The sequence below is a fragment of the Perca fluviatilis genome, chromosome 2, assembly GCF_010015445.1.
Source record: "Perca fluviatilis chromosome 2, GENO_Pfluv_1.0, whole genome shotgun sequence".
NCBI classification, from domain to species: Eukaryota; Metazoa; Chordata; class Actinopteri; order Perciformes; family Percidae; genus Perca; species Perca fluviatilis.
In genome coordinates this window covers 17,479,172-17,506,466 of record NC_053113.1, presented here as the reverse complement: position 1 = coordinate 17,506,466, position 27,295 = coordinate 17,479,172, and the positions used below count along the sequence as shown (strand labels likewise).

At 37.0% G+C, this 27,295-nt stretch overlaps 2 protein-coding genes across 2 annotated transcripts in view; one reads left to right on the top strand and one right to left on the bottom strand.

Annotated features, from left to right (window-relative positions):
- The window catches only part of LOC120544259 (endothelin-converting enzyme-like 1), a 129,251-nt gene extending 127,583 nt beyond the window's left edge, over positions 1-1,668 (top strand). Inside the window, exon 22 of the mRNA XM_039777899.1 lies at positions 172-1,668. Coding sequence (XP_039633833.1) covers positions 172-271 — 100 coding nt within the window. The 3' untranslated portion in view covers positions 272-1,668. The remainder of the gene's footprint in view (positions 1-171) is intronic.
- ccdc150 (coiled-coil domain containing 150) lies at positions 1,659-27,211 on the bottom strand. The gene is made up of 17 exons (XM_039777912.1): positions 27,155-27,211; positions 25,713-26,069; positions 24,886-25,064; positions 24,261-24,329; positions 24,020-24,136; positions 23,812-23,941; positions 23,319-23,362; positions 22,727-22,851; positions 21,260-21,437; positions 21,075-21,143; positions 20,889-20,960; positions 20,147-20,316; positions 19,930-20,023; positions 4,678-4,811; positions 4,450-4,576; positions 3,823-3,996; positions 1,659-1,888 (listed from the first exon to the last, which is right to left on the bottom strand). The coding sequence occupies exons 1-17, from the start codon at positions 27,174-27,176 to the stop codon at positions 1,784-1,786; spliced, it is 2,166 nt and encodes a 721-aa protein (XP_039633846.1). The 5' UTR covers positions 27,177-27,211; the 3' UTR covers positions 1,659-1,783.
- Between the last annotated feature and the right edge of the window lie 84 nt (positions 27,212-27,295).

Here is a 27,295-nt window from a genome sequence, read left to right as displayed (position 1 = left end):
ATATGTTACATTTGTGGGCATAGTTATTACATTTTAAGAAAGATTTCAACTGCAAAATAATCCAAGATATCCACAAAGCACTACACTTAAACTGTAACATAAGTGCAGGCACAGATGTTTGATGATCTCCACATTACTAATGGAAGTTTCTTGTGTTTCCTCCCCCTGCAGAGTGATTGGCAGTGTTTCCCAGTTTGATGAGTTTGCCCGTGTTTTCCACTGTCCGAAGAGTTCCCCAATGAATCCGGTGGACAAATGCTCCGTATGGTGACCTCCCCGTCCACCTGTCGCCCTTTGGATGAACTTCATCTTTGCGGCCCACACACACAACCTGTCCTACATCACATATTTATCAGACAACCAACAGGATGATACAGAGTGCATCAAGCCTATTCTTGCCTATAAATGATACAGGAATGAAATGTATCTTTTAAACATTATCAGTACACGTCTTAATTTAAGAAGTTTATACAACTGTCCATTGTCTGTACTAACCAAACTAAAGCATTTATCACACAACCGTTGATCATGTACATATATATCATTTGATTATATATATTTTTCAGTGTTTAAATTTACTTTTCAAATCATCTATTTTTCTATTTTAGCAGATGTATCACGTACATTATGCGTAGAATTCATAAGCTATTTTTTTATGTTACCTCAATTGTTTCTCTTCTTTGTAGCATCAAGTAGAAAAACTTGGAAGCAACAGGGACTTCAGTACCTGTTGTAAACCGGACAAAGACCAATTTAAAGTGAACTGAGCTCATTAGCATCCTTGTGCCTGCCAACATGCTGGTGTTCTTTTCAGTTTGGTATTGGAGTTTGATTTGTCTCGCAATGCTACGCTCTTGTGGCTGCAGAGAGCAATGGTCACTGTTCAACCGTCATGACTGTTGTAATCGTTTGCCTGCATTCGTCTTGTTACTGTGAGTGTTTGTACGTTTTTAAGATTTGTCAACATTTTTAAAAAAACAAAACAAGGTGGACTTATGGTGGATGTTTTTCTCAGGATTTGTAGCAAAGCGCCAAATAGAGGATCTTTGCGTCTATATCTACATTCAACTCTTCAGCCTGCGGTACAATCACAAAGGAGCTGGTATACTTAACAAACATTGGATGAAAAAAAGAGAAGAAAATAATGTGTTTCTTTACTGGAATCCACAGCACGGGCAACACCTACTACAACTCTGCTATTGGACTATTCACAGCTCTGTCTTTCTTGATGAACTCTAAATGATCTTATACAACCTGGGATTCAAGTGAGAGGGAGAGCGTGAGGTCCCATTATACAGTATATTCACAGTTAACTCACCAAATAACAAGCCAACACTCTGTACATAAGAAGTGCAAACTATGGTAGATAGAGAATCATACATTTGTACCCAGTGTTATTTAAAAATAATTACTTTTGTATAAACAATCTGTTGGTACACAAAATAAGAATCTTTGTACAGTGAAGAAGTATATCAGATGTTATGGTTGTACAGTTTGTTTTGATGAGAGTGCATGTTTCCCTCCTGACCATTAAATTCGGATCGATATAGATGGAGGACATCAAACACACACACGTCTGACTCTATAGCTGCTATTTCGCACATGGCTGCTATCTCTTCCTCTTTGTTGGTCATCGTTTAATGTTTGAATAAATACAAAGGATCACTGTGTCATGTTGCTTTAGTGACTAAACAGACTAAAGTTTAGTCTGTGGGCAGGTGTGTGTTTGTGTGAGATACGTGGGTTATTATCTGTCAGTGTGATTGTGTTGTCAGCTGTGTCCTCACAGGCTTGGATTAGCAGCGATATGAGCCAGCTCTCTCTTGTCCTCCCAGCGTTGGATGGTAGAAGTCCACCTCTCCCACTCTGCCTCCTGTTTGCGTAAAACCTGCAGCACCCAGGAATCAAACAACACATTTACAATGCAACATCAACAAGCTGTGCAAATCATAGGGGTGGTTCATTAATACACGATTACCAGTTAAACCAGTTCCAATCAATCTGCCAGACTGGAACCCTGTTTTTTCCTAAGTGTCTCCCTGAAGGAGCCTCTTTACAGCTGCACTGTAAACAGGGGCAGCTTGCAGCATGGGCTGCACTGTGTGTATTTCAAATCTGACCTCATACCTTTTTTTGGTTTAAAGGGTCTCCATACTATTTCAGGAAATATATGTGCTTTAAAATGTGTTGCAATTAATGCCTAGTTCACATTGCGCAACTTTGGCTCGTATTTTCCACTCACCAACAGTTTTTGGTGCTCCCCGACAAAAGCCCAGATCAGAGGCGAATTGGCGTGGGACGTGGGACGTGTTCAAAGGCGCAAGCCGAGAGGTGAGGAAACATGCTATTTTCTGACAATGTGTGCCAACGACAACACCCCGAAGCCGCTCCTAAACTAGGCTTTGTTAGACTCATTAAATGCCATGCTTTTCACAATAAACTCTGCTTTTCTGAGCCACCTTTATGAAACACCCCTAAGGATCAATTGTTAATTAAGGAGATCGATTAGAGTTGTCAGTGTCCTGGAATCTCCTTGGAAAACAAATTATACTGGACCTTCCCGTAGTGTAGTATGCACCAAGCATTTGCTTTGACTGACCAAACAGGCACAAGGGATTTATGTGAATTCTATCCATTACTGAATCATTTTGATCTGTCTGAACAACTGTAAGCCTGAGGCATATCTGTATACCACGGGAGTCCTTTCCATACAGCTCTTTCAACTAACATCAGTTTTCAGTGGTGCAGTACAATATCTTCTTTAACAACATTTTAAAGCTTGGTTAGTGTTTTTCTACAAGCAAAAACCAAAATGTCCGCTCTACAGAAAGTAAAAAGTTTTTTTTTAGCTTGCTGACAATGAGGTTTTTAATTTATAGTCTTGAAGTGTATGTAAAACTATGCATTTTATAAATGAAATCTTAGATTTGAATTAAATCACAACTGAAATGGGACTCAAAAGCCATTTCTAAACAAATCAATAGAATATATTATTAATTTTGAGCATGAGTGATCAATTTGAGTCAGATGCCTTCTAATGATAATACAATAGCTATATTATGCAATGGAAGACATCCTCCACTCATATAAGTGACCAAAAGTGACAGACATTTAACTAGAAGTGTGTTTAGGCATCAGTGGCAAACCTGTTGACTAAACAATATTAATAAAAAGCTGAAGGGAGGAAAAGATGGTCCCTGCTGGGACATTCTAAACTCCTGGGGCTTGCTGTCAGCGTGCTCTTTCTCGTGCAGATTCCTGATTCTCTCCTCAAACCTCTGTTGACACAGCAGACTGAATATGTATACAGGCTCACTGTTTTAAATTAACATCCACTTTGGAGCCAAAAGATACAAGACCTCTAGCAATAAATTGAGTAAAGCTTAAGATGCATCTATTGTGAATTGCATGTACCTGTCCTGGCCTTGCCTCAATCATGGTCCCAACCTTCTCTCCTATCTCTGTACTAGGACCTAACAAGGGAGACTATTTAAAGGACAATACAGTACAAGCTCAAGTATTGCTATACAAAGCTGTTATGTTGTGCCAATATTCAATAGCTTCAATCTGAGCTGTTACTGCAGATAATTAAAAACGAATTAATAACATTCAGTGTGTCTCATCCAGAATTGTAACGTTGTCAGGTTGGGGATGAATGAAACTACATTTTGACCATTATGGGACACTGAAAGTCTTCACTAAACCACATTAAATCATTCCAGGTTTTTCATAACTCAACAGTTAATGAAGGTTCTTCTAAGACCTACTTCTTCAACAACTTTCTTATTATTGTGTGCAGGGTGTAACAGGGAGTAACATTACCTCAACTTTCTGAGAGTTGTCCTGCTGCTGCCTCAGCTGGCTCCTCTGCTCTCTGATACAAGCTTTCTGTTTGGACACCAGCCACTCAAGCTCAGACACCCGTCGGCGGAGCTCCTGATTGGCCCTGGACAGGTGACTTGACCCATTGGACGAGTCTTTAACTGTCATTTTTAGCTATAGACAAGGAAACAGGGAATTCACAAAAACAGGTAAAAAGGGTAAACCTGAGGCACATTATGCAATAAGGGTGCTAGTACGACTTGTTGAATCAGTATCACTATGAATGCTAATTGATGATGAGAACGTATGTACAATATAGACAAAAAGTCTAGGTAAGGGTTTTCAATAAGGATTATGCATATCCATACATATTTACACACTTCAGTAAATCTCTTAGCAGCTTAGAATTGTTTTGACTGCTTCCAACTTTTACTCTCATGTCCTATTTGGAGGTCCTTCAACACCAGTTTGAGGCTGGGATAACGTTTAATCAGGGACTTCACAAGATGTCATCATTTGTGATGGAATATTGTGTGCCTGCACAGAATGTATAGCTGAAATCACAATAATTATTTTCTTTAATAAAAAATGAATACAACAGAATGAAATATTTCTGCCATTTGGTACCTCTGAGATTTCTCGATGCAGTGTCTTCATGGAAGATTCATAGTCTTCCCTTGTTTGTTGCTTTATAGCGCCCAGCTCTTCAGACAAATGACTAATCTTTGTCCGAGCCTCACGCAACTCCTCATCTCTGCAATATATGGTGACAGCAAGCAAAGATATCATTAATACATGCCATATAAGATGTCTTGTTTAGGCATACATGTTCACCTACACCTACTGTCATGTCACCTCAGTGTGATGGTAGCCTGGTGCTGGTCTCTGGCCTGCTCCAGTTTGCTGTGTAAACTGCTGTTGGTCAACACAGCCTGCTCCAAACTCTGAGCCAGCCTCTTGTTGTCTATTTTGGCTGTATCCGAGGCCTTCTGCAAGAGTTGGAAGGGATTGTGCGCACACACACACACGCACGCATGGACGCACACACACATCACACCACACACACACATACACACACACAGTATATACACAGTTTTAATAATACAAACTTTATTAAAGGTAGACTTAAAGAGAATGATTTCTATATAATATTTTCGGTGTATAATGCATCTTAAAGATCACATATTTTGATCACTAATATCATATCGTTATTAGTTCAGTTGCCATTGCAGAATGCATTGTACAACTAATAGTCTTTAATAGAAAGTAATTTTATCGTCTGACTGGAGATTAGCACTCCAGACATACAACATCATACTAGTTGTGTGAATGATGATGTCACTTTTTTCGACAAACAATACTACGACTTTTTTCAACATACTATACTCTGATTTTTAATCACTTTTTTTCAGACCACAATTTAACTGGTTGAGGTGACAGATATGGACTTGACTCCGGTCAAAGACTCAGGCTCCAGAGAAGAGTATATGGTTAACAGAGCTTTATTTTGCATTGCTGTTTATTTGTGTTTGTTTGTGGTCTACAAGAAATAAAAGAGAAAATACAATGAATATTAATATAAGCTGTAGTAAAATGATGCCAATGATAACAGCGCTTATATTATTATTATTATTATTAGGGCCCGAGCGCCAACAGCGGCGAAGGCCCTATTGAAACTGAATGAATTATTGTTTCTTTCTTTCTTTCTTTCTTTCTATTCTTTTTCCCGTCAAATGAATTGGCTTTTTGAGGGGCTTAACATATTCAAAAACTCACCAAATTTGGCGGTCACATCAAGTCTGGTGAAAATTTACGTATTTTAAGGGTTTCGGGAATAGGCGCAAAACAATGGCTCGCTAGCGCCCCCTAGAAAGTTAAGAAAATTGAGCCCCTGCAGTGCGTTTAACGTAGACTCACGATACTTGGTACACATATGTAAGATGTCAAGATGTACAAAAAACTTCATTAGAGCCATACCCTAAACCCAACAGGAAGTCCGCCATTTATATTTCAAAGTTCAAAATTAGTGCGATTTTGGCCATTTCCACGTCGTACTTTAACGAACTCCTCCTAGAGATTTCATCCGATCAACTTCAAACTCGGTCTGTGCCATCTTAAGATATTAAAGATGAAAAGCTGTTAAAAGAAAAACTTTTCGTCATAGGGCATGGCCGTGGCGGGGCGGCCATTTTGTGCGTTTCGCCTCCGAAACAGGAAGTGGGCGTAACTCGAGTGTACGCTGTCCGATTACCTCGAAACTTTTCAGGATTCATAAGAGTGAGTTCCCTTGTGTGAGGTATCATTGAACTCAGCAGAGACTTCCTTCTTCATTGGTGATGGTTTGACCCGCCCCTATGTTCCCACGCCCCCTTTCATACATGCTGACGCATCTAAGGTAGAGTCTTGTGTGAGGTATCATTGAACTCAGCAGAGACTTCCTTCTTCATTGGTGATGGTTGGACCCGCCCCTATGCTTTAGCCACGCCCCTTTTCGCAGCTAATGAACGCATATCGTAGAGTCTTGTGTGAGGTATTGTTGAACTTCGGCGGGGAGTTCCCTTTTCATTGGTGACGAGTTTGCGGCGTCTGAGTGCCGCGCAATTGACGGGTTTGCAAGGAGGCGGCATCAGCCAGTAACACCGAGCGATATTCACTAACTTGGCTAAACACAGAAGCTATAAACCCACAATGCACAACAATATTAAGTCGGAATCAAGTTCACATCTACTGCTTCGAGGAGTGAACCTCTACCAGGTCAGCTAAGATATCTTGCACCCGGCGCAGCGCAAAGCCCGACGCAAGTGTCTTTGCTAGTTTAAGACCGACACAGTTGTCAATTTCCAGTCCAGCGCCCACGTCGTTTAAATAGCAAATGCACCTGCGCCCAACTTTGCGCCCATGGGTGTGCTGGTCTTACAGGAAGGTGTGTTCAGGTGAATTCTTGGCGTACTGCTATCTTGAGGCAGCTGGAAGTGATCGGACAATTGACCAACAAAACCCTGGTCTAAAGTCAATAACGCAGCATGTCATTGTTATTTTAACAGTGAATTATAATATAATATGATAATATATGTTGTTTTTATTTGTTGTTCGTATACCTGGAGTGGTAACAAAAATAATTTCTCCCTGGGATTATTAAAGTATTTCTGATTCTGAATTAGTAAAATGCGCCTAGGCTCGTGCACAGCACGTACACACTATGCTTGTTACACACACACAGGGAAGCGCAGCAGCACACAAACATGCAAAAGATTACAAATAAAAATATTACGGTGCAAATCCGCCATCATAATAGCAATGCGCCAAGGTACAAACGTGCCTGGCTTTTAAAGGGAATGGGAGATGACACTGAACTTATTGCATGTTACGCCCAAAACACACTTATGAATTAATGAAGACACTAAGCACAACCCTTTTGAACCATGCGCACGGACCCTTTTATCCACTGTCAAACTAGCAATAGTGGATTTGGACACGCCCTAATACGCACCTGCACCCTTTTTTCGACATGCTATACTATGACTTTTTTATCACATCTTTTCGACATACTATATGACTACTTTATCACTTTTTCGACATGCTATACTATGACTTTTTTCGACATGCTATACTATGAGAATAGAGTGATTGGAAGACAGAAGGTTGAGTATTTGAATCTTATATATTTTGAGGACCAATATGCTAAGTGAAAGAGCCAAATATGACGAAAAAATAAACCTGTGTGAGGTCAAATAGCGTAGGGAGAGACTAGAGTGATTGAAAGATACAAGGCTGAGTGTTCAAATCCTGTAGGTTGATGTTAGTTTCAATACCTACTTTACAGGGATGAAGATCAAACTTGTGTACCTGTCAATCTCTCCTGTCTCTTTTTCCGACATACTATGACTATGACTATTTTATCCCTGTTTTCGGCATACTATACTATGACTATTTTATCACTTTTTCCGACATACTATACTATGACTGTTTTATCCCTGGTTTCGACATACTATATTATGACTATTTATCACTTTTTTCAACATATTAAAACTGTGTCAGGTCAGGTAGTTTAGGATGATTAGAGCATGATTAGAAGTGTTCAAATCCTGTAGGGTGATATTAGTTTCAAAACCTACTTTATAGGGATGAAGACAAAACTTGTGTTCCTGTCTCTTTTTCATACTATACTATGACTTTTTATCACTTTTTTTCAACATACTATACTATTACTTTTTATCACTTTTTTCGACACTATACTATGATTTTTTTATCGCTTTTGTTCAACATACTATACTATGGCTACTTTATCACTGTTTTCGACATGTCGGACCTCTCTCAGGTCAGGTAGCTTAAGGTGACAGGAAGACAGAAGGCTGAGTGTTCAACTCCTGCAAAGTGATATTAGTTTCAAGATATAATTTACAGGGATAAAGACAAAACTTGTGTTCCTGTCAATCTCTCTTATCACTTTTTCATACTATACTATGATTTTTTTCGACATGCTATACTATGACTTTTTTTTATCATTTTTTTTATCGACATGCTACACTATGACTTTTTCATCCGTTTTTTTTACATACTATACTATGACTTTTTATTCCTTTTTTTGACATGCTGTACCATGACTTTTTACGACATACTGTACTATGACTTTTTTCGAAATGCTATACTATGACTAGTTTATCACTGTTTTCGACATGTAGGACCTGTCTCAGGTCAGGTAGCTTAGGGTGATACGAGAATGCGTGGAAGACAGAAGGCTGAGTGTTCAAGTCCTGCAAAGTGATATTAGTTTCAAGATATAATTTACAGGGATAAAGACAAAAAAATTTTATTACTTTTTTCGACATGCTATACCATGACTTTTTTCGACATACTATACCATGACTTTTTTTTTATCACTTTTTTCAAAATACTATACTATGACTTTTTTATCACTTTTTTCAACATACTATACTATGACTTTTTTTATCACTTTTTCGACATGCTATACTATGAGAATAGAGTGATTGGAAGACAGAAGGTTGAGTGTTTGAATCTTATATATTTTGAGGTCCAATATGCTAAGTGAAAGAGCCAAATATGACGAAAACATAAACCTGTGTCAGGTCAGATAGCGTAGGGTGATAAGAGAATGATTGAAAGATACAAGGCTGCGTGTTCAAATCCTGTAGGTTGATGTTAGTTTCAATACCTACTTTACAGGGATGAAGACCAAACTTGTGTACCTGTCAATCTCTCCTGTCTCTTTCTCTGACATTATATACTATGACTATTTTATCCCTGTTTTCGACATACTATATTATGACTATTTATCACTTTTTTCAACATATTAAAACTGTGTCAGGTCAGGTAGTTTAGGATGATTAGAGCATGATTAGAAGTGTTCAAATCCTGTAGGGTGATATTAGTTTCAAAACCTACTTTATAGGGATGAAGACAAAACTTGTGTTCCTGTCTCTTTTTCATACTATACTATGACTTTTATCACTTTTTTTCGACATACTATACTATTACTTTTTATCACTTTTTCTGACACTATACTATGATTTTTTTATCGCTTTTGTTCAACATACTATACTATGACTAGTTTATCACTTTTTTCAACATACTATACTATGACTATTTTATCACTTTTTTCAACATACTATACTATGATTTTTTTAACACTTTTTTTCAACATACTATACTATGACTATTTTATCACTTTTTTTCGACATGTTGACCCTGTGTCAGGTCAGATAGCTTAGGATGATCAGAGAATGTGTGGAAGACAGAAGGTTGTGTGTTCAAATCCTGTAGGGTGATATAAGTTTCAAGACCTACTTTACAGGGATGAAGACAAAACTTGTGTTTCTGTCAATCTCTCCTATCACTTTTTCATACTATACTATGATTTTTTCAACATACTATACCATGACTTTTTTCGACATACTATACTATGACTTTTTTTTTATCAGTTTTTTCGACATGCTATACTATGACTTTTTCATCCGTTTTTTTTTTTACATACTATACTATGACTTTTCTATCACTTTTTTCGACATACAATACTATGATTTTTTATTACTTTTTTTGACATGCTATACCATGACTTTTTTCGACATACTATACTATGACTATTTTATCACTTTTTTCAACATACTATACTATGATTTTTTTAACACTTTTTTTCGACATACTATACTATGACTATTTTATCACTTTTTTCAACATACTGCTATGATTTTTTTAACACTTTTTTTCGACATGCTATACTATGACTATTTTATCACTTTTTTCGACATGTCGGACCTCTCTCAGGTCAGGTAGCTTAGGGTGATACGAGAATGTGTGGAAGACAGAAGGCTGAGTGTTCAACTCCTGCAAAGTGATATTAGTTTCAAGATATAATTTACAGGGATAAACACAAAACTTGTGTTCCTGTCAATCTCTCTTATCACTTTTTCATACTATACTATGATTGTTTTCGACATGCTATACTATGACTTTTTTTATCAGTTTTTTGACATGCTATACTATGACTTTTTCATCCGTTTTTTTTACATACTATACTATGACTCTTTTATTCCTTTTTTTGACATGCTGTACCATGACTTTTTACGACATACTGTACTATCACTTTTTTATCACTTTTTTTCAACATGCTATACTATGACTATTTTATCACTTTTTTTCGACATGTTGACCCTGTGTCAGGTCAGATAGCTTAGGATGATCAGAGAATGTGTGGAAGACAGATGGTTGTGTGTTCAAATCCTGTAGGGTGAAATTATTTTCAAGACCTACTTTACAGGGATGAAGACAAAACTTGTGTTTCTGTCAATCTCTCCTATCACTTTTTCATACTATACTATGATTTTTTCGACATACTATACCATGACTTTTTTTTTATCACTTTTTTCAAAATACTATACTATGACTTTTTTATCACTTTTTTCAACATACTATACTATGACTTTTTTCGACATGCTATACTATGAGAATAGAGTGATTGGAAGACAGAAGGTTGAGTGTTTGAATCTTATATATTTTGAGGACCAATATGCTAAGTGAAAGAGCCAAATATGACGAAAACATAAACCTGTGTCAGGTCAGATAGCGTAGGGTGATAAGAGAATGATTGAAAGATACAAGGCTGAGTGTTCAAATCCTGAAGGTTGATGTTAGTTTCAAGACCTACTTTACAGGGATGAAGACCAAACTTGTGTACCTGTCAATCTCTCCTGTCTCTTTTTCTGACATACTATACTATGACTATTTTATCCCTGTTTTCGACATACTATATTATGACTATTTATCACTTTTTTCAACATATTAAAACTGTGTCAGGTCAGGTAGTTTAGGATGATTAGAGCATGATTAGAAGTGTTCAAATCCTGAAGGGTGATATTAGTTTCAAAACCTACTTTATAGGGATGAAGACAAAACTTGTGTTCCTGTCTCTTTTTCATACTATACTTTGACTTTTATCACTTTTTTTCGACATACTATACTATTACTTTTTATCACTTTTTTCAACACTATACTATGATTTTTTTATCGCTTTTGTTCAACATACTATACTATGACTAGTTTATCACTTTTTTCAACATACTATACTATGACTATTTTATCACTTTTTTCAACATACTATACTATGATTTTTTTAACACTTTTTTTCAACATACTATACTATGACTATTTTATCACTTTTTTTCAACATGTTGACCCTGTGTCAGGTCAGATAGCTTAGGATGATCAGAGAATGTGTGGAAGACAGAAGGTTGTGTGTTCAAATCTTGTAGGGTGATATAAGTTTCAAGACCTTACAGGGTTACGGGTAAGACAAAACTTGTGTTTCTGTCAATCTCTCCTATCACTTTTTCATACTATACTATGATTTTTTCAACATACTATACCATGACTTTTTTCGACATACTATACTATGACTTTTTTTTATCAGTTTTTTCGACACGCTATACTATGACTTTTTCATCCGTTTTCTTTTTTACATACTATACTATGACTTTTCAATCACTTTTTCGACATACAATACTATGATTTTGTATTACTTTTTTCGACATGCTATACCATGACTTTTTTTCGACATACTATACTATGACTATTTTATCACTTTTTTCAACATACTATACTATGATTTTTTAACACATTTTTTTCGATGCTATACTATGACTATTTTATAACTTTTTTTCGACATGCTATACTATGACTATTTTATCACTTTTTTCGACATATCGGACCTCTCTCAGGTCAGGTAGCTTAGGGTGATACGAGAATGTGTGGAAGACAGAAGGCTGAGTGTTCAACTCCTGCAAAGTGATATTAGTTTCAAGATATAATTTACAGGGATAAAGACAAAACTTGTGTTCCTGTCAATCTCTCTTATCACTTTTTCATGCTATACTATGACTATTTTATCACTTTTTTCGACATGCTATACTATGACTATTTTATCACTTTTTTCGACATGTGCACCCTGTGTCAGGTCAGATATCTCAGGATGATCAGAGAATGCGTGGAAGACAGAAGATGTGTGTTCAAATCCTGTAGGGTGAAATTATTTTCAAGACCTACTTTACAGGGATGAAGACAAAACTTGTGTTTCTGTCAATCTCTCCTATCACTTTTTTTTTATCACTTTTTTCAAAATACTATACTATGACTTTTTTATCACTTTTTTCAACATACTATACTATGACTTTTTTATCACTTTTTTCAAAATACTATACTATGACTTTTTTTATCACTTTTTCGACATACTATACTATGACTTTTTTCGACATGCTATACTATGAGAATAGAGTGATTGGAAGACAGAAGGTTGAGTGTTTGAATCTTATATATTTTGAGGACCAATATGCTAAGTGAAAGAGCCAAATATGACGAAAAATAAGCCTGTGCCAGGTCAGATAGCGTAGGGTGATAAGAGAATGAGAAAGATGAAGATACAAGGCTGAGTTGTTAAACATTATGTAGTTTTATGTTATTTTTAATACCTACTTTACAGGGGATGAAGATCAAACTTGTGTACCTGTCAATCTCTCCTGTCTCTTTCTGACATCTCTAACATACTATCGACTATTTTATCCCTGTTTTAATTTTAATGACATTACTATTTAATCACTTTTTTTCAACATATTAAACTGTGTCAGGTAGGATGAGTATTAATCGAGTGTTATATGGCAAATCCTGTAGGGGTGATATTAGTTTCAAAACCTACTTTATAGGGATGAAGACAAAACTTGTGTTCCTGTCTCTTTTTCATACTATACTATTACTTTTTATCACTTTTTTTCGACATACTATACTATTACTTTTTATCACTTTTTTCGACACTATACTTTGATTTTTTTTATCGCTTTTGTTCAACATACTATACTATGACTAGTTTATCACTTTTTTTCGACATGTTGACCCTGTGTCAGGTCAGATAGCTTAGGATGATCAGAGAATGTGTGGAAGATAGAAGGCTGAGTGTTCAAGTCCTGCAAAGTGATATTAGTTTCAAGATATAATTTACAGGGATAAAGACAAAACTTGTGTTCCTGTCAATCTCTCTTATCACTTTTTCATACTATACTATGATCTTTTTTCGACATGCTATACTATGACTTTTTTTATCAGTTTTGTTGACATGCTATACTATGACTTTTTCATCCGTTTTTTTTTACATACTATGACTTTTTATCACTTTTTTTCGACATACTATACTATTACTTTTTATCACTTTTTTCGACACTATACTATGATTTTTTTATCGCTTTTGTTCAACATACTATACTATGACTAGTTTATCACTTTTTTCAAAATACTATACTATGATTTTTTTAACACTTTTTTTCAACATACTATACTATGACTATTTTATCACTTTTTTTCGACACGTGAACCCTGTGTCAGGTCAGATATCTCAGGATGATCAATAATTGGAAGACAGTAGTTGTGTGTTATCATTTTTTTTTTTTTTTTTCTTTTTTTTTTTTTTCTCCTCTTTCTTTTTTTTTTTTTTTTTTTTTTTTTTTTTTTTTTTACAGAAGGCTGAGTGTTCAAGTCCTGCAAAGTGATATTAGTTTCAAGATATAATTTACAGGGATAAACACAAAACTTGTGTTCCTGTCAATCTCTCCAATCACTTTTTCATACTATACTATGATTGTTTTCGACATGCTATACTATGACTTTTCTATAATTTTTTTCAACATACTATACTATGATTTTTTAACACTTTTTTACGACATGGGATGAAGACAAAACTTGTGTTCCGGTCAATCTCTCCTATCACTTTTTCAGACACTATGACTTTTTTTATCAGTTTTTTCGACATGCTATACTATGACTTTTTCATCAGTTTTTTTTTTTTTACATACTATACTATGACTTTTCTATCACTTTTTTCGACATACTATACTATGATTTTTTGTTCCTTTTTTCGACAGGCTATACCATGACTTTTTTTGACATACTATACTATGACTTTTTTATCACTTTTTTCGACATGCTATACTATGTAGTGATGGTCAAATGAAGCTTCACAAACCACTGTCTTTATTTTCTGAGCTCACTAGATGGCACACTGAATTGCCCAAACACACTGAATTGCCATTTGTTTAACCTTTTACTTTGAACAGAGAGCGCCATCTAGTGAGCTCAGAAAATAAACACAGTGGTTCGTGAAGCTTCATTTGACCACTGATACTATGATATACTATGACTTTTTTTATCATGAGTTTTTCGACATACTATATTGTGACTTTTGTCAACATACTATACTATGACTTTTTCATGACTTTTTTCGACATGCTATACTATGACTTTTAATTACTTTTTTTTTACAAACTATACTATGACTTTTTCGATATCCTATATTATGACTTTATCACTTTTTTCGACATACTAAACCATGACTTTTTTCAACATACTACACTATGACTTTTAATCACTTTTTTGACAAACTTGATATGCTTTGCGACATACTATACTATGACTTTTTTATCATGTTTTTCAACATACTATAATTTTTTTCACTTATTTTGACATACTATACTATGACTTTTTTGGACAATATGACTTTTTTTTTTTATTTCAAAATACTATACTATGACTTTTTTATAACTTTCATCAACATACTATACTATGACTCAATATTGAAAGGCTCCAGAGAAGAGTACATGGTTAAAAGAGCTTTATTTTGAGTTGCTGTTGCTGTATATTTGTGAACAAGAAATAAAAGAGAAAATACAATAAATAATATCAATATAAGCTGTAGTATAATGATGCCAATGATAACAGAGCTATAATTATTATAATGATTATTATATTAACCATCAGTGGTTGATATAATCACTAACTTGACTAAAAACAGAAGCTATAAACTTACAATGCACAACAATTTTAGCTGTAGCCATTACTAATGTTACAAGTACAGACATGAAGCATTCAATCAATCACGAGGTGATTAAATGCACACGACAGAGCACAGAAATGGAGATTCACCTCACATTAACCCCCTAAATTATATTATAAAAGTGAACATGAACATATAAACACTCAAAGCAAACAGAGAGTGATACTAACTGACGTTATAACATATGATGGTGATGATTGGCTAAATAAACTATTTACAAGCGTGCTGTGAGAAAGGAAAATAAAGCTTTAATGATGCCTTAATATTTTTGGAGTAGTAGCTCAGTCTGTAGGGAGTTGGGTTGGGAACCTGAGGGTAGGTGGTTCAGAAAAATTAAGAAGGTAGCAGAGCTAGTTGATAGATTAAACTTTTTCCGTATTCAGTCGGAAAAACTCTGAATACAGCTTCCTTTTTTAAGAATGATTTCAGTGCCGTTCTTTGTTCTTTTCTCAAAGAAAAGCTTAACTCCAAGTGTTCCAGAAGACCGCTGTTCCCAGCAGCAGCAGCAGCCATAAGCCCGCCCACTGACTCTATACATGATGTGATTGGCCTGACCAGAATTTGTTTTTTCCAGCTCGCAAGCCAACGGAGAGTGCCTAGACTCCCCTGGCTGCAAAATAAGGGTGCCACTAGGGTGCGTCTAGATTTCTAGGCTAGTATAATATGACTTTTTTAGCACTTTTTTCGACATACTAGGACTTCTTTATGACTTTTTTCGTCATAAAATACTATGACTTTTCTTTTTAAGATTTGTTTTGGCATTTTAGGCCTTTATTTGACAGGACAGCTTAGTCATGAAAGGGGAGAGAGAGGGGGAATGACATGCAGCAAAGGGCCACAAGCAAGGGACTGAGCCTCTGTACATGGGGCGCACGCTCTACCAGGTGAGCTACTTTTTAATTACTTTTTCGTCATACTACTACTATTATGACCTACATACTGTACTAGAAAAATGTTCAACATACTATACTATGACTTTTTTATCACTTTCTTAGACATACTATACTATGACTTTCTTGACAACATACTATACTAACATTTTTTATCACTTTCTTAGACATACTATACTATGACTTTCTTAGACATACTATACTATGACTTTTTTATCACTTTCTTAGACATACTATACTATGACTTTCTTAGACATACTATACTATGACTTTTTTCGACATACTATACTATGATTTTTTTTCAGTGCCCTGCTCCAAAGTCCCCGCGGTGCTACCAAAATGCATTGCACGGTTGCTCAGAGGTGAATGGGAAGCCTGACTGAGAGTGGTTTTGTTTGTAATAGCGTGCGTGCACTTGAGCAACCACGTGCAGCTCCTGGCAAATAAGGTGGGTGGGAGGCAGCCGCTGGAGGACTTCACTCCACATAAACAGGCAGTCACAGACATGCGGTTGTTGGCAGAGTTTTTAAACTATATGTGTGTTTAGTAGTCTATCAGCAGCTAGAAGAGATTAATGTCACCCGATCACGTGTTTTTAGTAAATATCGAACGATAATGATCGGCGATCAATGGGGGCATCCCCTAGCCTGGATGCCAGCCGAACTTAGCCCTGCCCACAAAATTCGAGGTCGGGAAATTCTGACTAGAATCTGAGTATGACCACGTCAGGCTAGGCATCCCCAGCTATTACAGTATGATTCAGCTTTTTGATATCTTTTACAGTTTTTGTGTTATTACTGTTTAAGTTTGGTGCTTTTGTCAGGCTTTTTCTGCATTTATAATAGTTTTGTATTGTGTGACTTATAGCCGAGACACACCAACCAGACGGCCGACCGTCGACAGAAAAGCCAGTAATTTGTTGTTTGTAAAACGTTGAAATGATCAGTCAGGTCCCCAAGGTCCAAACAACTGCCTCGGAACACACTGAGGCGACACCGACTTGAACAACGTAATATGTCTCCATAGCAGCAGGAGGCGCTTACTCTGTATTGTTGCCCAAGAAATGAAAACCGGCAGCTGATTGGACGAACGCGTCACGTGGGTTTGTTTTCTCCGGAAATTCAAAGCCAGACTGTCATGGCGGCTCATTCAGAATACGATCTCATTTTGTACTAAAATAGTTCACTGAAACATGTTTCTGAAAACATTTTAAGCGAGAAATAGGACATGCAGTTGCTGAATCTGTCTTCATTTTGGCTCAACAAAGGTCAGTTTAAATGATTTTCGTCAGATTTTGAGAGACTCTAGTCAGGCTCATTGCGCTCCCCGTTTCCGGGTGAGTCCCGACTGCCCTGTCTCCGACTGAACACGTCAGGTCGGCCAAAATGAACACTGACAGCCCCTCAGACTGACAACGGCACGGAACACACCGAACAGACTCGAGTCACCGACCTTGCCAGACTGTCCAACGGCCGATTATCGGCCCTGTGTGTCCCGGCCTTTAGAGTGGGTGATGACATCACTAGAGTGAGGCAGCCTTGGAAAATCTTAAAACCTCTATAACTTGCTCTCAGGCCCACAATTGTTACTTGTCATACATAATTTATACATCAAAACGTCTATTTTCAGCCAATGGGCCAATTTCATTTAAGCAATAGGACTTCTAGTCTTTGAATGATCTGCCTTAGAGTGACAAGATACCCTTCATCACTCGTCATTGACTTTTGTGTTATTTATCCTCATCCAGTGTTGAGCCTCAACTCAAACGTAGAGTATTTTGAAACAGTGATTTCTGAGTAATTTTTTACTTCCACACAAATTATATTTCAACATTATTAAATTTATTATTATTTCATGTTCACTTATAGGAGTCGGGTTAAGTTACTGCTGATGAATACTTAACATTCATCGCCTCTCAGCTCTTTAGGGTGATGCTTTTTTGTTCTATGCAATGGATATGTCGGATAATGATACAAAGTATTTGTTCTTCCAGCCTTTTTAAGTTAATTCATTTAAACTTCCACTTTTGACAGTATTCCTGTTTAGCTTGCAGCTTTTCTGGCAATCTATTTCAGCTCTTAGCTTATTTAGGTAACTAGTGCAGTGCCCGTTGAAAATGTGCCTGTTTGGAACGGGCCGATTGCTTGGCCTGTGGTATTGCTGCTTGTAGAATTCATCAAAACCAAATTGTACCCCAAAATTACTTACAGAAGGACCCCAAACCACTTCAAATGCAACTCCTCTGTATACCCTACTACTAACTTACTGATTTACCTGACACAGAACGTTTCAGATTCAGAATGTAATCACAAAATCACAATGAAAATGTGGAGTAATCAGACATTAGACTCATGGCAGTGCACTACCCACCTGGCCCGTTATGAGAGCTAAACAGCACATATCTGCGTTAATCACCACCAGAACCGGACTGTTTGTGTGTTTGTGTGTGTGTGTGTGTGTGTGTGTGTGTGTGTGTGTGTGTGTGTGTGTGTGTGTGTGTGTGTGTGTGTGTGTGTGTGTGTAGCGAGAGAGAGTGAGAGAGAGAGAGAGAGAGAGAGAGAGAGAGAGAGAGAAAGAGAGAGAAACGGTGTTGTCTCATGTAGTATGAGCGACTCATGAGTTAATTTAAAGAGTCGGGTGAAAGATCCGAGTGAGTCATGACTCAAACAGGTTTAGCGCTCAGTCAGTGTGTATGCAGTGTGAGAGGGGGAGTGGCCAGCGGCTAGAGCAGCAAAAGCCAATGTGTGCTTCTTTTACCGATATATATTTAACAATATCTTTTGCATTTCTAATCCAAACATTCAATACAATCCAAAAACTTACTCGTGCCCGTAGAAAGACACTTTGAAAGTCAAGTTATCACTTTTTTCGACATGTGGACCCTGTGTCAGGTCAGATAGCTTAGGATGATCAGAGAATGCGTGGAAGACAGAAGGTTGAGTGTTCAAATCCTGTAGGGTGATATTAGTTTCATGACCTACTTTACAGGGATGAAGACAAAACTTGTGTTCGACATACTATACTATGACTTCTTTTTTTTTTATCAGTTTTTTTTTTTTTTTGTCGGACTAAAGGTTCGAGAGATATGCACATAACACCCACACAGACAGACAGACAGACGCAATTTATAGATAGATAGATAGATAGATAGATAGATAGATAGATAGATAGATAGATAGATAGATAGATAGATAGATAGATAGATAGATAGATGCAGTTCTGGTTCCAACTCTGACAGTTTTACATTTCAACTTCCAGCTTTTTCAGCAGTGAAGTGCAATGCATTTGAGTTTTTCAAACAATTTGAATCATATTTCTGCATTTTCATAAATCTTTCTCACAGCTCTCTCTTCTCTACTTATTACTTTTAGCTAGAACATGTATTCAAACTGTACAATGTTCTATATCTTTTGGCATTATTTACTTTCAAAGCCAATAATTCAGTTTAGCATTTGCTTTTCAAAAACTCTTTAAATATTCAAAAACAAAATGTACATTAGTGATGTTATTCAACTTTTCAATGGAATTCATACTAATTCAAACCATTCCCACTTTTCCAACTATTCTCACACTTCGTACTCTTCGTACAGAGTTAAGCTAACAATCCAGTTGAATATTCAGCTGACTTTCTAAAAACGGCAAGGACACAAGAATCGAGTTAGTCATTTATTTTTGTTGTTTGTTATTCTTTCATTCATTTTATATATATATATATATATATATATATTATTTTTCTTTTGAGATCATTCCTAATAAAGGTATCATTCAGTCTCCACCAATCGTACAAATGTGTCTATAAGTGCATCCATTAAAGAAATGGTGTGTGCTTACAGCTTTGTTGTTCTTGGAGTGAGTAGATGTCAGGAGTCCCTGGAGTTTCTCCACCTCTACTTGGTGTTTCCTGATTTCTCTCTGAGCCTGCAGCCTGACACAGAGGAAAGCAACATGTAACATCCCCTCTTACTTAGCTTATATGATCTAGATATGCACACACTGTACATACTTTCATTTTCCCATGCAGTGTTTGTAAACCCCATTCAGCTCTGACCTGTTGATCTTGAGTGTGGCCAGCTCCTGCTCTCGACCCCCCAGGTCCTGCTGCAGGTTCCTACTGTTGAGTTGGAGGCTGGTATGGGAGGCCAGGATGCTTTCAAGGGTTTGACTTGCAACAGCTCCTGCAGGACCACAGACTCCCTGCAAGGCCTCCAGCTCACTGATCTACAGCACAAGACGGGTGATGTAACTGCTCACTGTAAGGACAAGTTTCTTTATTTGTAAATACACTTGATCAAAGCATGTACTAAGGTTAAACCAATGTTTTTGTAAAAAAGGAAATATAGATAGTCCAAGATTTCTTGCCTATAAGAAGTAAAAGTCTGTGAAAGCTACAATATAATCTGTTGCACTGTTTCTTATAACAAACTGCCAATCTAGTTTTATGGGTTTCATCGTTTGATTATCACATAGTAGTATGTGGGTATTTTTGCGGGTACAGAAGTTCCTCAGAGATGTACCATTGAGTTTGAACCATTCATGAAAAAGAATTAAGGAAAAACACCAAAACAACTTCTTCATATCTCATTCTTAAAAGGTCCCATAGTATGCTCATTTCAAGTTCATACTTGTATTTTATGTTTACATGCTCCAATGTTATTATTATTATTATTATTATTATTATTATTATTATTATTATTATTATTATTATACCTATTTAATTGTGCACTAGTTTAATTATCATTTAAAAAGTGAGAATATTGATTGCCTGATCAGTGTTTGTGTGTGCGTTGTACCTTATGTCCCATGAGCCTTCTGTTCTCAACTTGCTGGCTGTGTAAGGCTGAGCTCAGAGATACCATCTCCCGCTGTCAGTCACAGGTTCACAGGACACCGACATGGACAGAAGTAAGTACTATGACCAACAGTTGAATGTATATAAAGTATGACATAGGGTGGAATAGTGTTCTAGACAAACCTACCTTGGCCTCACTGAGTTGGCTCTCCAGACTGCTCCTCTCACCCTCCAACTTCGTGACAACAAGACATAACTGGTAGCCAAGGAGATAAGGAACAGGGATACACAAAAGAGCGATCGTTTTACTTCATGGTACAACACTACCCATCATGCAAAAAAATAGTACTGCATTTGTTGAATATACTGTACCTCATGTTTTGAACCCTCCAGGTCTTTCCTCATTGCCGCCTCCTCTTTTTTGGCAGTGTTCAGCTCCCCCCGTAGCCTCGCAATGGTTTGCTCCAATAGTTCCCTCTGAGTGACTGCTGTCTCTTGTGCAGTGGAAGACCTCTGCACGAGCTGTGCATGTTCATCTTCGAGCTTCTCTCTGAAGAAAGACAGATTTTATTAATCTAAAAACGTACTTTCAAAAACTTAATACACTTCTCTCAATTTGTTCTTTTGTGTGCAAATTTTACTGTTTCCAAAATACATCACTAGCAGCAGTGTCAGACCATCAAATAGTGAATCTCTTCACTGAATGCCAAACTTATAGCCTACCATTGTTTTAGGTGGTTGGGTTCACCGCACAGTGAGACAGGTTTCATTAAATAATGACACCAAGGAAAAGCCAAAAACTAAAAAAAAAAAAAAAAACCCGATTCATATCAGAGATGGATAACAGAGACTGACTTTGATTTTTAATAAAAGGAAAAATGCCAAATATCAGTCTCAGACTTTGCAAACCAATATATCTGTCTAGCCCTGTCTAACCCTTTTAATGTTAGAAAAAGTATCCTCTGCCACTAACACGCATCTCTTATGAGACAGTGAATGGATGGAATCGAGAGAAATAAGAGAAAGAGACAGATGATTGTGGTGTCATGTATGGCACAATTTGCTGTGGTTCAGTTTGGCTAGGAGGTTGTTTTAAAAATCAAATAATGCATGCAAATATTTATTGTTGATTGCATTATTTATTAAGCAAAAATAATTTACTTATGGATTTATTGTGTCAAAACAATTAAAATTCAAAAAAATATATGATCTGAAAACAATAACTGCAACCAAAAACCAAAGCATTGCAAAATATAACAAAGAACAAAACCGTAAACTGCAACAACAAAAAAACACTGTTATCCTCCAAATGTGAATGTTACTTTAGCTGCTGAGGAGCTTAGGATTTTCCAAAATCTTTGTAAAGTAAAAATAATGTCATATTTTGTTTTAATCCATTTTTGATTTCTTTAAAAAAATTCCAATTCCAATTTTAGGACAGACAAGGCTGGGAACGAGAAGACAAGAGTCCAAGAAGAGCAAACCAAAACTCAGTAATGCAAAGTCAGCACCCTCTGTTGTTCAAACTAAAAAACATCAACTTTAAAAAAAAAGAAATGCTAATCAGACTATTGCAAGAAAAATAGCATATCACTGACATATCCTGATATATCAACAATAGGAAATACACCTATTGTCAAAAACGTTTCACAGAATACTCATTCAGACAGGACACACAAAACCTTGCTTATGGGAGTCTTGCAATAAAAAAAAAAAAATTCAGCATTTCGAACAGTATTCAGTTGTTAATTTTTCCTGCTATTTATATCATGATTATGACAATAACATATTATGAAAAAATAACACTGTTACTGTTAAGTGTTAAGGTAAGAGACTCACAGCTTCAGCTGCAGGCTAACTTTATCTGTTAGCGCCACATGCAGCTCAGTCTGAATGTTGCGTCTGGCTGCCTCCAGCTGCAGGTCTCGCTCTTGTAGTTGCTTGACCACACGACTCCTCTCAGCCTGAAAGACACAGAGAGGAGGAAGAGAAAAGCTGCTGAGCTGCATTTGCTTATTTAGGGTCTGTTTATTATATATATATATATATATATATATATATATATATATTAAATAATATATTATATTATTTTATATATATATATATATAAAATAATATAATATTATTATTATTAATAATAATATATATATATAAAAAATAATATAATAATATACTATTATTATTGTTATTATTAATATATATATATATATATATATATATATATATATATATATATATAAATAATGCTAAATATACCAATCAGAGAGGTGCTTTAATGCAGTTGTCGAAACTCCTAAGAAGTGCCCAGATTTACACTTGCATTTCAGATTCTGGAGTCCAGCAGCACCAGTTAACACATACAATATTCACCAACAGAAATACAGATTTAACAGATGAAACTTTACTGAAGAATTTGTCTCTGTCTACTTACTTTCAGTTCAGTTTTCAACTCAGACACAAGGGAGTCCTTCATTGCTGTGAAAATGAAACAGAAAAATGCAATTCAACATCCATTAATCAGTGAGTTGTCAGAAAAATTATCAATTCATGAAGTAATTCTTTTCAATATAAATGCCAAATATCCTCTAGTTCCAGACTCTCAAATGTGAGACTTTTCTGCTTTTCTCTGTCTTATTTTATTGTAAATTCAAAATCTTTGAGTTTTGGATCGTTGTTCGGACATAACAAGCAACGTTGAAGATGGCTCTGAGAAATTGTTTTGGTTGATGGGGTGTATTTCTACAGCTATACGAGTGGAGGTTAGAACAACTATCTGGCCCGTGAGAGAGAATCTTTTCTATACCGAACTGACAGCTAGTAAAATATACTGTCATTTCTTTTCCTGAAAAGCCTTACAGCAGCATTATGTGATGGTTGTAGCACAGCAACAGCAGATTGGTTTTGTATCCCTTGACACTCCTAACCTGTTTGTTCTTTGAGATCCTGACAGTGTTCCTCCAGCTGCCTGCCTCTGTCTTTTTCTTCTTCCAGTTGCTGCTGGCTGACCTGGACTTGCACTTGCAAGACCTGGCAATCCGACCGCAGCAGCAGAGCCTGGGAGGCCAAAGGAAGACAACATGTCAGCTGCTGTTTACACATTCTAATTACACTGTGAGCTCTCTTACAATGTACCTGTCTCCTCTCCATCTCCACCACTCTCTCCATCTCCTCAACACGCTGGAGAAGCTCGCTGTGAGATACCATGGCTTCATCAGAGCGGGCCGACTCCTGTCTCATCTGCTCTTTCATCTGACCAGAGGGAAGTTTTGTTGAGATGGTTTATTTTCACTTAGTCAGGGCTTATAATATAAAGGTTTGTCATGGGGCTTGGGGATAAAAGAGCCAAAATAAATGAAAATAATTAGCGACTCACCTCTATCAGTTTCTGACTCATCTCTAATTTGACAATCTTCAGCTCCTTGGCAGCCAAAGCCACATCCATCTGGAGTAAAAGAATAATGGTAATAATCAAAACCCATGACACAATGACTGTACTCACTGTGCACCTAAAGCACATTGTTTTTTTCTGTTTAAAAATATTCTCACCCAGATTGTACAGTATGTCCCACTTGTATGTTCTAAAAAGACAATGATCACTACACTTTATATGGTTAGGTATTTGTGCAATGAGCACATCACAGAAAATCTCTCAGGAAAAAACTGGAGGAAGCTAACCTGGCTCTGTTTAAACGAAAGGTTAAAAATTAGCCTATCAGTACGTCTAAAGCTCACTAATTAACATGTGTTCCAAAACACAGTAGAGGCAAACCTATCCATTGACTCATGTATAGTTTTGGCCATCATTCCTTTCACAACCTTTTACACAACAGCATTATTATAAAAGGCAAAGGGACACACTGGCATCAATGATTTAATTTGAAGTAAAAACAAAGGTGATAATTACAAACATCCCATCTTGATGTATAACTTTATCTCATGAAAATGGTGAGTAGTGTTCAAAAGTAAGACCCAAGCCGTAAAAGGAATTATAGCATCACCTTGGCGGCAGTAGCTACCTCCACGGTCTCCCCCAGCATCTGCACCTCTGTGCGAGCCTCGTCTCTTTCCTGGTAAGCCTGCTGAAGTCGGTCCCTGAGCTTCATCACCTCCCTCCTGGAGGCCTGATACTCCTCCTGACTCTCCTGCTGCAGCGCTGCCAGCTGCTGCTTCAGATGAGCTGCACCGGGAACATTAGCAGTCAGAAAATAACGCAACAAAAACGTACCCACAACTCTCAAACATTTTTTCCACACAATTTTTGTATGTCTACTTAATATCTGTAATTCTAATGATATAGTCATTAGTTGTGTTTAGGGCTGGGTACCGAATTCAATACTTTTTAGGCACCGACCGAATTGCCTCTAAAGTATCGACATTCGAAAATTGCCTAGTCATTAAATACCGAATTTCAATACCTCAATCTCACCTGTGCCAGTGAGCCAATAAGTATGCAGCACGCTTCTACCAAGATCTAATAATGTAAGGCGGGCAGGAAAAACTCTACGTTACGCACAGAGACGGTGCTCAACATAGTAGGAGCAGAAAAATAAATAAAGAGATTTGTGCCACAGTGTTTAAGTTTTATTAAATTGGTATCGAAAAAAGTATTGTTTAAGAACCGGTATCGAAATCACGGTATTGGTATCAGTAGCGGTGTCGAACATTTTTTGAACGATACCCAGCCCTAGTTGTGTTATGTTTAAGTATCCCCCATCTTTGCCCTTGTTTATATTCCACTGCATAGCTGGATCCTGATTGTAGCTGCTAGTGTATCAATACAATTAGTAAGATCACTAATGTTTTTACATTACATATCAGCCATTACCTGTGTGAGAGGGATCCAGCGCTCTCTCAGTCTCTAGGCGGAAGATGGTGAGTTTGAGGGTCTGTAGCAGACTTTCCATGCGACACACCCGAGTCACTAGAGCGTCACACTGTTGCCACAGTATGCCTTCATCCCCAAGGACCCAAGGCATCTTCAGAGGACTTACAGGGTGCTGAATAGCGTCTATTCTCTGTGCAGATCCCAAGATTTGGTCCCTGGAAACCCCCAGAGCGCCCATGTCTTCAATAAGACCTTCAGCCTCCTCCTCAGCCAACAACAGGCGCTGGTGCAGTAGGGACAGAGCCTCTGGGGCCTGGGCCCCAACATTAAGGGCCAGGGTGGCTGAGCGGGACATTCCTGGTTGCAGGTGGGGGTGAATTGGAGGTGGTGGGTGAGGTCAGACAGCGCTTGTAGGTGCACATGTGCCCACTCTTAAACTCAATCCATGACTACTTTTCAAACTTACTTGAAAATGATAAAAGGTCTTTATTGAGATAAATGGCAAAATAGAAATGTTTGAGTATTCTGTCGCCTCATTCTACAGTGGCCTATGCCTAATAGAGCTAAACCAAATTACAGCGTAACGTTATAGTGATATTATCAAACAAAAATCCTTTCAAATGCGCCTATTTGATTGTGGCCTTACTCATGGCAAATTGGTCAGATCTTTAAAAACGTTTAAAAAAAAGTTGTAGTCGGCATAACCGCAGACGTTACACACAACAAGCTTACCCAAAATAAAACTGGCATTTGTTGTGTGAACAAGTTCGGTTTTGTCTGCCAGAATCACTTATAAACCACTACGGATACAGTAGCTAAATGTCTTCAAACTGAAGTAACGTTAAGACCCGAAATATTGCTGACACGTCGATAGCTTTTCGGGCCATTTTTACTATGACTAAAAAGAAAGACGAGCAAACAAATCACTGCAGCAGTGTGTTTCAACTCTCTTGCACGAGACTAAAGTATACAGCCCCACGCTAAATACTCTACTACTTTTTTTCACTTTATTCTGTTTTATAGTCAACCAAAGTATAGTGGACACAGCACAGCTCACCATTACAGTCGCTACTTCCGGCATCATTCTGTCTCCATAGTGACGCGTCGTGCTTCCTTCCTCCAACTCTTTTCTTTTTCTATTTTTGCTGCATTCAATAACTATCGGAAATATCGCAATCAACACCTTAGGCCTTTCTATGTTAGCTTACGATGGAAAATACTGTAATTACTGGATATAATAGGGTAGTGGCATTATGATGAACATGTAAATATTGATGAAAAGTCTCTTCTTCTGCGATACCCATGATGTTTGAGTTTTTGCTAATTATAATAATTTGAATCGATGAGGTAGACACTAGACACATATTCATTCAATTACTCAACCATCTTGGGTCTTGCCAAGAAAAATAGTGGAATTAATAATAGGCTAACGCACCACTGACCTTTGCTCCAACATTGATTCATCCTCTTTTTGTCCAGCTCACTGGGTCCATCAAACGTAGCAGGCTAGTAGGCTAGTAAGTATGGTAATTAATTAACTGCTTAATTTAGCTTCCCCTCGTGCTGTCATGTCTGCAGGGGTT